Source organism: Corvus brachyrhynchos, unplaced genomic scaffold (assembly GCF_000691975.1).
Source record: "Corvus brachyrhynchos isolate BGI_N302 unplaced genomic scaffold, ASM69197v1 scaffold21, whole genome shotgun sequence".
Lineage (NCBI taxonomy): Eukaryota > Metazoa > Chordata > Aves > Passeriformes > Corvidae > Corvus > Corvus brachyrhynchos.
In genome coordinates this window covers 712,902-724,079 of record NW_008236924.1, presented here as the reverse complement: position 1 = coordinate 724,079, position 11,178 = coordinate 712,902, and the positions used below count along the sequence as shown (strand labels likewise).

Below are 11,178 nucleotides of genomic sequence, written 5' to 3'. Positions count from 1 at the left end.
TCAGCAGGTGAAAACCTCTCTGTGTCCCTGCTCTGCTCCAGAAAGCTCTTTCTTCTGTCATCACCAGCTCCTTCACTGTGCTCTCAGCTGTCTCCATGATCAATGCAATACCTTTGTGTAGGCCAACCAATAACACAGAGATTCCTGGGTCAGAGGTCTATTTCCCAGAGCTGTTGGAGAACTCATTTATGCAACAGCCTTTTAGCTGCATCCTCATAAAACTCTGCTCCTTGCAGGGCAGAAGCCCTCTCAGTCGTCATTCTAGTACTTGCAGCCTAATCCCCAGATGATTATTTGAAATTCTTCAGCTGAGTCAAGGCCCTGGTACTTCTGCCTCCCACATGCCTGCATAATGAAAACCAGGACTTGGCCAGGGTTTCTGAAACTCTGTCCTCAGATTGAAATGTCAGGGCCATGTGAAGCAAACAACTGTTACATTACAGCAGTCAGTAATACGATTTCTTTGAATGTATTACTGATCACTTCCATGTGGAAACTCACCAGGACATTTAACTGTGATGAGCGTGCAGCTCTGATTTTAACTTTTTCTTGATGTTCCCTTTCAGAAAATGATAGCTAAATGCTTGAGTACTATCTCATCCTGACGTTCCTGACTTTAACCTTGCAGCAGTGGTTCCCAGCACAGGCATGACTAAGCCACAACGACATTGCCCTGGAGCACAGTACTCTGTCCATGTAAACTGGAGAACTATGGGATTAGGTTGTTTTCCTGCTCACACACACCTCCATACATCACTCACAGCTACTTAATGCAAAGGTCACAGAAATCTCCAACCAGATATTTTGTCCCAGAGAAATAAAATTCATAAACCAGACATTTTCCTTCCCAGCTCTGACAGCTTCTGCCTGTGGAGCCTTTTCTCATGAGAAAGTCCTCCCCTTCTTGTAAGGCCATTTACTGTTCTTCCTACCAGGAAGGGAAAGATTACATCCCACTGAACGACTCTCACAGCTCAGAAGATGATGGTTTCTCCCAGGTGCCTTCCTCTGCCCAGCAAAACTCAGATGAAGAGGACTTTGACATGAGGATACGCTGCCACAGCCTAGCAGCAAGGTGAATCCCCTCTGAAAAGGGCAGAGAGAGCCCAGCAGGCAGCCAGCAGCCTGACCTCTAAGGGAGCCTGAGGGATATGGGGAGAACCCAGATGTTTGAAAAATCCCAGGTGATAAGGTGTGATCCAAGCACTTAAGCCGTAGCATCTTGCTTATAAGAGCAAAATTACTTTATTTTGCTGATAAGGAAATGCTGATTTGTAAGCCTATGACATTCCTTCTTCTCCTCCAGCTATGCTGCCAGCATATCTGCTCCTAACTGACCCAACAATTAGTCCCAGGCCTCTCCTCCCTGGCAAGCTATGATAATGTGATGCCTGGGATCTATATCTGCTTATCCCTAGTGGAGAGGTCACTGGGGCCTGATTCAGTCAGGAAGTCTGGGTGTTCCCCACTGCAGAAGTAGTATGGGGTTATGAGGCCTAAGGTGACCCCATTACCCTCCCCAAATCCACCATTTGGGTCATCCTCCTCCCTGCATACTTCAGTTGCACAGTGAGGAGGTTGGGTTCAGGTCCTGTTCATTCAGGACATTGACTCTTGCCATTACTGAAGGCACTATGCTCTGTTGGCAGATACTACAACTGTGTCTCATTCCCTGGTTGTTTGACGGGAGGAAATCAGATCAGGTGTCCATCCAGGATAAAGACATTTGAAGAGTTTCCCATGACACACACAATGTACAAGGCACACCCGGTGAGTAGCATCTGAGTGGATTTGAGTGGGGGGCAGCTCTTTTCTGACACCTTTACTGTTAAGACTGTGGAAGGAAGATCACTCCTATCTTATGTCAGCCTGTCTGTGTCATTCCTGTTAAGTCTATTCAGTCCTATGCACATTCATTTCTTCCTCTGGCACACAGGGGTTTCTCTCCACCACAGTTCACACTGCCTTAGTGGGAAACAGGGAGGTTAGATATACAAAGGGGGGGGTACTAAAAAGGACCACAGAGAAGACCCTGCTCTTCACCCTTCTCAAATCTGTGAACACAGCCTGGTTAAGCACACTGAAATCCTGCCAGGACTTCTCTGGGTAAACCCAGAGTGCTTATCTGCAGCCCCTGTATCTTGACCCACACGGCAGTGTGCAGTAGGGACCCTCCTGGTCTCGCTGAACTGGACTGGTACTGATATCTCCTCTAGTGGCAAAACTGAAACCATACCTTTTGTCTCGGAGGAAAATATCACCTCTCACAGATTTGATGGTAATATATCTTCCAGCCAAGGGACACTCTTTTTTCATTCCCCAGAAGTGGCACTGAACTAAGCACACAAATCTTACCTTTTTATGTGCTTCTTTTAAGCAGGTACCTAAGAAAATCAGATTCAGCAAAACTATGGAGCATGCTGGTAAAGTGCTCCTACCTCTTCTTCCCCATCACACATACACATGATCTCATCTCCTGAATGATTTCTCCTCCCTTCCCACTCTGATCAGTTGACAGAGATGTTACTGATAACTCCTGTTGCTTCCTTTCAGGACAATCAGACAGACAGTGGGATGGTTCTGGCATCTGAGGAATTTGAGAGGATAGAAAACCGACACAGAAAAGAAGGTGGATTCAGGTACTCCTTAAGCCTAGCCACTGAGGCTGCCCTGCTGCCAAATGCAGTGAGACCAGGAGACAGCTCCTGGTATCTCCCCATATGCTGCACTGCTTGGAGCTCTCAGCTGTGGGCCCTGAGCCAGATAAGTCCACATACTCCTTATCGAGAGGCAAAACACAGGAAGAACAGACAAGCCTGCTGTTTTCTAGGGTTTGAAAATATAAACTGTGCCCATCAATGAGAATGTGCCTGTTAAGATAATGAGGCACAGTGGAGTGGTGGTGTTAATGAGACTGGTAAGGCTTACTGACATTTTCTGGTGAAATATATCAGGGCTCGTTTAAGCGGTGGCAGATGGGATGGACAGAAACTATGTGGCTGCCACCTTCTTCCCTCAGCCCTGACCCACAGGGTACAGGGCCCTGATGTGGTGGTGCAAGGATGGGACAGGCCTTAGGAATTCCCACATGCTGACATGGAGTCTGGCAGGTTGAGCTGGCACTCTCAGAGCTGAGGATGTTATGGATGGTTATGTCCTTGCCCCAGGCTTTGAAACTGGGTGAGAACCTGTGCAGCTCATCTCTGCCAGAGCAGGCTGAGACCTTGTCTCTGTGACAGTGTGTTGAGCAAGCCATGTCACCTCATATGTAGACAAGGCCAGTCCCAAGCCTCTTCCACATCTCCTCTGCCTCCCAACATCAGATTGGACTGGTCATTGTCTTTTCTCTTAGCCACAGCCCTGTGACCTTTCTGCTCTTGTATCATACTGTCTTCTGCTTCTTGTCCTCTTTTCCCTAAGGCATGTTCCTGTTGTCTCCTACACCTGGTGTCCCGTCTCCTGGAAAATACTACTCTTAAACCTCTCCTTGAATGAGCAAATCCTTGCTCTTGCGATTTCTGGTATTGGCATGCACTGAGATGGGCCAGATGATTTCCTCCCACATCTTCTTCATCATCTTCCTTTGTTCCCTTTCCCCCATCCTGGCAGTTGGTTTGTATTAATTGCTGTTATTCCTGCCAGGTCTAGAAACAATTAAGGCAATGTCTCTTGTCTCTCCCTATTCATTGGGGTCCCAACCCTTCCCTGTATCTAGAAGGTATTCCAAAGGTATCTAGAAGAGCTGAACTAAGCATACCAGGTTATGTGTAGATTTGTCACAAAACATACAGGCTGTGCTTAGATTTAGAGCAAGGCCTGGTTTTGTGCTTTGAAATGGAGATGCAAGTCCATTCCTGACCCTGTCTCTGCCCCGTGCATTAGAAGATGAGACTTTCTGAAGCTGGGATCTCTCTAAGCAGGACAGAGGCTTTCTAGGAGTGCCAAGGTTAATTCTCTGTGTCTCTCTCCCTCACAGCAGTAAAGGGCCCAGTCGAACCGTGGAGCTGTCGGGGGAACAGTCAGACCTGCGGGGCAGATGTCGGCCGTTGTATGCATCCCAAGTCGGAGGCCAGACTTTTTACAACAGTGAATACGGGGAGCTGTCGGAACACTCTGAGGATGGCAGCTGCACCCCGCCTGGAGAGGGGGCCAGGACCCCCACTCTCCACGCTTCCTTCTTCTCCGAGCAGTACTAATGGCACCACGCCCTGGAGGCAACAGCCAAGGCATCCCCCCTCACCCTCCAGGCACGTCATCGGGGTCAGTCAGAGCTTCTCCTTCAACCTATGCCCAAACCCAACAGGGAACCTATCCCAAATGGATGGGGAACACTGATGTCCTTGGAACCACAGCATGAACCACGCAGCACCTCCAGCTGCAGCTTCCCCGTGCCGCGACTGGAGAGAGCACCTCACTGATTCCTCATGTTTCTTTTATTCCTGCACTTCAGACAGATGCATTCTGCCGGAGAGCGGGTGCCAGTGTTCAGCACTACGGCACCTTCTGCCTAACATCCAGCCTCCGCTCAGATCAGCTTCCCATTCAGAAAACCCATTTCAGGTCAGATATAAATAGATCTGTCTTAGTCTCAAGTTTCTTCCTGGTGTGCAGCCTGAATGTTTTTCCTTGGATTGCTTCCTCCTCCCCTCATCATGATGTCAGCCGCTGAGCTGTGGAGCAGAATCAAAGGGAAAAAATCCCTAGTGGTATTAGCAGCAAGAGCAGGACATTTTAAAGAGGTGTACAGAGAGATCCCAAGGGATCTTTGTAAATGCTCATGCATGCTGCTCATCCTGAGCAGGTGCCAGCCTCTCCATCTCCTCTGCAAGCAACATCCACACCCCTCTCATCTCTGCTGGGAGGAAACCTGCCAATCTGCCTTATCACTAGGATTATTTTAGCCATCTCAACACAGCTAGTGCTGAGTAGGTCATCAGCTGATGGCTAAAGTGCTCCTGGTGAGATAAACAGCAACTCTTTTTGCAGTCCCTGTGCAAAACAGGTTATTTTATGATCTCTGCTGGGAGCAGGTTACTCACAGGTCTGCTGCTCTCACCTTCCCCTTCTCCCAGAATGGTGCTGAGATCATTTGTTGCTCAAGTGAGAAATTAAAGCAAAGCTGGGTCAATTTGAGCTGGCTTCTAAACATAGAGTTTGCTGGGAGGAAAAAGATCAAAAGGGCAGGGAGTGAAATGTTTATTTTCAAGCTGCTGCAAAGCATTTTGGAAACAATGGAAGGAACAGTGCTTCAGCAGTAAGGTGCTCTGGGTTGCATCCCCTTGTGTGTTGACATCACTGAACACATGGAGCACAGCACCTGGCCAGGAATCAAGCCCTGATTCTCCTGGATGGACAGTTCTGCACCATGACCTTTCCTGTCTCCCAAGTTCCCTGACTCAAAGGAGGCACTCTCTGCCCAGCAGGTTCCTCTCCAGTTTCTTTTGTAGAGCTTCCAGCAGAGCATACTTGTCTCTGGAGGATTAAGAAACAGTTATTTGTGGAGGAAACATCTCACTTTGGTCTTTTGTTTCTAAGAGATACCACGTGAATTTAGAGCTCTGGGGAACCTCCGCAGCCCCTCTCTATAGATTTCTGTACTGCTGCCTCACCACTTCCCACCTACTTCTTTCCATCCTGCTCCCAGTCCAAGAGCTCAGCCACAGAGCACAGTTACATCACTGCCTCAGGAGTCTGCGTGAAAAGGCTCATTTGAACTGCTTGTCATCATCTCTTCTCCCACATGCCCATGGCTGGCAGAGCTCTTTGCACCAGGGCATCTCAGCACCAGGGAATTTCTGCTTGTGGGCCACACCTCTGTCACACAGCCAAGGATTTGGACTTGTAAAACTGTGTTTCCTGTCAGATGTACAGCTTTCCCAAACTGTATTTCTTTTCCAGCAGAGGGTTTTACGCGTTTCCCGACGTAAGCCTGTGAGTCCTTATGGATGATGTTGCCAAGTCTTAATTATAGTTCTCCACACAAGTGTAATGGGGAGATTTATTTAGCACATGGGAAAAGCACGCCTGTCATTCAAATTCTCTAAGCCTGTGCAGCTTGCTCAATGTTCCCCTCCCTTTTTGTGTCAGCAGCATGACATGGCTGCAATTTCCATGGCAAAAAAGAGGCACAAAACCAGATCAGCTTGAGCCAAACTGGCTCAGAATGTGGAACTGGAAACCATGTATGACAATGAATTCCCTGACTTCTACTGGTGTCCCCTGAAGTTGCCAGGAATTTGAGCATCTTTAAGTAATTGTTACGACTCAGTAAGAATCCTCTGGCAGGAGCTGCTGGAGAGCCAGGACAAGGAAGTAGGACAGCCAACAGCGTGTAGGCCAGATCAAATTCTCCTGCCCTCATCTTGCCCTGCTTTTTGAACTGGTGGTTCCCTTGGCAGAAGGATGGCTGCATGTGCCTCATGCTGCTAGAGGTTTCCACTGGCATTGACATGGGTAGAAGGTGACCAGCTGAGCTAAATTCAGGCTGCTCGCTGGGTGATGTGCATCCATAGGACTCAGACTCTCTTGTTTCCAGTGCTCCACAAAGAGTTCTCTGCCTGGAAATAGCCCCATCTGAGAGAGGGCCCAAGAAAGAGGACTACAGACAAAATAGTAGTTAAAAACCAGAATTTCTAAGTAGCTGCAAGTCCCCGTCCATATGTGAGGGATAGATATGTGCCAACAAAGCATGACATTTGCAGGGCAGTGGCAGGATTCCTCAGCAGAAAGGGGACAGAGGAATTTTAGTGCCCAGGCTGGTTGTCAGCGTGGACATCCAGCCAGTACAGCAGCACTTTTTCTCTAAGTTTAGCTGTAAATTGCTCACAAGCATCCCTGTGGAGAAGGGTTATGTTGTTAAAACCATTGTTAACAATCCCCTGCTTCACCCCGGGGAAGGCACTTCTGTGTCATCTGATTTTTGAACATTCAGCTCCACAGAAGTTTATTTTCTCTCTCTTGCACCATCTTGATGGGGGGTGGAATCAGATCCTATTGTATCTGTGTCAACAGCATTGCATGAACAATGCAGCATGATAGGAGCAAAAGCTGCTCCGCTTCAGACACTCCTGCTGATGAAGAACAACTGTAGTGTGGGATACTGAAGAGTTGTTGAGACAATTGTACTTTTGCTCTCTAAAGGTATACTAAAATTAGATGTGCAAACCTGATAACCCTTCCCACTCTCTTGAATTATTTCTGGCTTTTTATTTTTACAGTCTCCAGATAAGCATGACGTGAAGTTGGTCTGTTTTGGGCTTAAGACGTGAGACAGGAGTGTTGTCTGTCTTTCCACAGCAGCAAGGGAGTATTTCAATGTTTAAAACCCAGGGTTCGATAATTGTGCCTGCTCTGTTCACAATGCACTCTCTGTTTTGTTTTGTTTTGTTTGGGCTTCTTACTGGAACTCAACACTGAAGCTAAGCTATTTATCATCATCACCTTCCTTTAAAATGGCTGCTTCCACTCTATGCGCAGTCTCACTTTTCCTTACAAAGTGTTGGTGTTGAGAGGACATTCCTCCCTCCTGAAAACAAAGTGTTGGGTCCCCTACTTGCAAATACGCGTGTGTCTCTGAAGAAAATCCTGTGTATCAAGTAACACTACATTTATATTGCAATATTTTAACCTGGTACCCGTTGTTGCTCTAGCAGCATTCAATGTTTCAGTGGGCTGCCTTTGAAGCAAGTAGGCTAAAACAGGGGTTAAGTGTGAGTACAAAGCATGGTCTGTGTGAGTGTGTGTGAGTGTGCTGTGGGTGAGTGTGTGGGTATTTGCACGTGAGTTTTCCTACCAGTGAGCATATGTGAGTGATTGTAACTCACGTTGAGTGTTGTCTCTGGAAGTTCACAGTTATATATCAAACCAGTTAGAACACTGCTTCCTTTCCTCTCTTCCTATAGTACTTGTTATCCTTTGTCATTAAGAGTTTTGTTGTAATATCTAAATGTGAAAATGAATAAAGTCGTAACTGGCAGCTGCTCTCTGGTTCCTGGGGCCACCTCTGCCCCTGGGGCAGCCCAGCCCCAGCCCAAGCCATCAGCACATTTTGGGTTTATTATTTTTACTTTTGTGTCTGTTTGCATTTCCCCACATCCTCTTGGAAACAGCTGGACCTTGTGGCATTTCCATCCAGGATGAAACTCTGTCTTTTGTCATGGCGAGGTCGGATTCTCTTCAGCTAAGCCCTCTGGCAGGAGCAAGCACAGCACCCAGCCCTGTGCCCCGCATCCACCGTCTTTACCCACTACCTCGGCCCTGGGGGTCTCGGCCCTGGAGGTCTGCAGCCCTCCTGTCCTCTTTCACCACGCCAGGGGAACCAGAGACCCCCGGGCCCCGCTTCTCCTCAGGGAATCAAACCCCTCTCGGACCCCCTTTCTCGGAGCAACACCCCCCAGACTGCTCTTCTCCTCATGGTACCAAACCCCCACAGACCCCTCTTCTCCAGGGCATCAACCGCCCCAGGACCCCTCTCCTTCTCAGGGCACCCAACCCCGCCTCGGACGCCCGTTCTCCTCAGGGCACTGACCCCCCGGCCCCGGTCCCCCTTGTCATTATGGCACCAAATTCCGTCCCAGTTCCCCTTCTCCCCACAGCACCGAACCCGCGGCCCCCGCGCCCGGGTTTTGTGCGTCCGCGCCCGTCGGGGGGCCCCCCCCCCCCGGCGCCGCGGGTCCCGGCGGGAAGATGGCGGCGCGTCTGTGGCCGTGTCACAGCGCAGTGAAGGGCGGGAGCGGAGCAGGGCCGGAACCGCGGCTGAACGAGGTGTTCTCTGTGAAATGGGACATAAGAGCATTAATGAGTATTTCCCTAAAAAAAAATCGCCAGGAGTTGAAGGAACGCTCAGGCACAGCCCCCTCGTTACCCCTGGGTTGGCCTGTGAAGGCATGAGCACCATTTGTCTGACTACAATAATGTCCCCTGAGGAGCCGTCAGTGGCAGAGGCACAGCTGAGGGGACAGAAGGAGGACATCTCCGCTCCTCTCCACCGCCATCCCTTCATCCAGCTCCACCATGGGGTGAAAGCGTCCAAAAGGACCTTTTAATTCTCCTGTCCCCATCCAGGGACCTGCCCATCTGGGGAATGAGGAGATTGAAGCTGTTCTGCTCATGAAGTATTCCATTTTGGTGCATCCTGGAGCAGTGCTTGGCTGCTTCTCTCCTGGGGCCATGAGCAGTCCCCTTTGGCTGCTCCTCGCCTGCCTTCCAGCCCATCCATAGGGCATCCATAGGACAGGCTGGGAGGCGGGTGAGGAGCAGCCTCCCAACTGTGTGAGGAGGGATGGGGATCAGGATGGGGATTGAGGTGGGGATAGAACCAAGGAGGCAGCCCTCACACAGGCATTGGAGCGCCTCTCTGCAGCAGAAACAGCCCACAGGGAACCAGACAGGGCAAAATAAAAACCAGCCATTTCATGCCGTTAGCAAAGAATTGGCGAAGCTCTGGCCCCTTGTTTTGCTTTTAACATAGCCAGTGAATGCTTCCTCAATGCTTTTCAGAAGTGCTTTGAGATCCTTCTCCGAAGGTCAGCGCAGTGATAGCGAAGAATCCTTCAGGCTCCCAGGACTTCTTGGTCCCTTCTGAGGACATTTCGGCAATAAAGCACATGACTTTGCATCAGAATGATGCAGAGCTCTTAGTGCTGAGAAATCAAAGCGAGAACAGCTCCAAAACATGTTCTGCACACTGCAGTATCAGTGTGTCAGCCACAGCTCTCATCCTCCGGCTGGGATGAACGTTTGGGTGAAATGAGGAGGCAATCAATAGCATGTGCTTCCTCAGCCAGCATTTACCAAGAAGAGCAAAATTAAATTTAAAAAAATGTAAGCAGAACATTCAGTTTCTGCTTCAAAGTCATTTCCTGGATTGTAATGACATTTCTACAGAGCTTTGCAGAAACAGCTTCTCAGAGGATTTCACAGAACCACACATGCCTTTAGCAGAGTCCGTAGGTCCTTTCTGCTCCAAGACGCAGGTTTGCAAGCATGCTGCTTTCCTCGGAAATGGAAGAGGTCTCTCCAAGGACAGGATTAAACTACTTACATCTCAATGAAATAAACAGACTCTGCTTCGACAGTGTAATCTTATGTGCGTGTCTGACCACGTGCATCGCAAGTGAATAAAATACAAAAGCTTCCAGAAGAAAACAGGTTAATAAGATGCGTAGGTTAAACGCCAGGCTTATCTGAGGGCCTTCCCATGCAGCTGGGGAAGTCACTAAGGAGACCGTATCTCAAAAGAACAGCTCCACAGCCTTTTTTTTCAGAAACTTAGAAAATATCCTAACTCACAGTCCTGCAGTAATTGTTCTCTTTGTTGTAACTAATTTTCAGTTAGTTTGCCTTTCAAAATCCAAGGAGGCCATTATACTATTTTGTTACATCTCCCAAGAGACTGAAATCCTTAAAACTGTGTTAGTTGATCATTCATCAAACCCTGTTTTACAGTATTTCCTGGAATTAATATTTATTAAGAATATTTGAGTGTACAATTTCCCTCCCATTTTAGTATGTCAGAAGTGAGTAACACCAAATTGGGTAGGGATGACTGAATCCTTACACAGAGGCTGTGCTGTTCCTGCCCCAAAGCTCTTTCAGTTCTACCTGGACAGACTGAACACATCCCACCTCGTTTTCACACACACACAGCTCTTCCACCCCCTATTTCTGACATGCTTTAAAACTCTTTATCTTTTTGGTGATCAGCGCTCCTGAACTGGAAATATTTTTCTGAAAAGATGCTGAGGAGCCATGGGAGCCTGTATGTGTCCCTAGATCTTAGCTGCACCAGAGAAGGTTTAGTTTGGACATTAGGAAGTCTTTTTTAACAGAAAGGTGATTCGATATTGGAAGTGACTGCCCGGGAGAGGTGGTGGTGTCAGTGTCCCTGGAGATGTTTAAGGAGAGAATGTATGTGGCACCGAGTGCCATGGTCTAGTTGACATGCTGGTGTTTGGTCCCACTCTGGACTCGATGAGCTCAGAGGTCTTTTCCAACCTATCTGATTCTGTAATGCTGTGATCTAATTCCTTATGGAACCGCGGGTCGCTGGAGCCCGGTACCATCCCGGCCGCCCCCGCTCGCAGCTCCCAGCGCCCACAATGACATCATAGGCCGTGCCCCCGCCCCGTGCCGGACCCCGCCCCGTGGGCGTGCTCCTCGCCCAAGCCCCGCCCCCCG

At 48.8% G+C, this 11,178-nt stretch overlaps 1 protein-coding gene across 1 annotated transcript in view; it reads left to right on the top strand.

The window, feature by feature from the left end:
• FLT4 (fms related tyrosine kinase 4) overlaps positions 1-7,975 on the top strand; it is a 54,917-nt gene extending 46,942 nt beyond the window's left edge. Inside the window, 4 exon segments of the mRNA XM_017728092.1 lie at positions 933-1,075; positions 1,650-1,770; positions 2,554-2,639; positions 3,977-7,975. Coding sequence (XP_017583581.1) covers positions 933-1,075; positions 1,650-1,770; positions 2,554-2,639; positions 3,977-4,196 — 570 coding nt within the window. The 3' untranslated portion in view covers positions 4,197-7,975.
• The last annotated feature ends 3,203 nt before the right edge of the window (positions 7,976-11,178 follow it).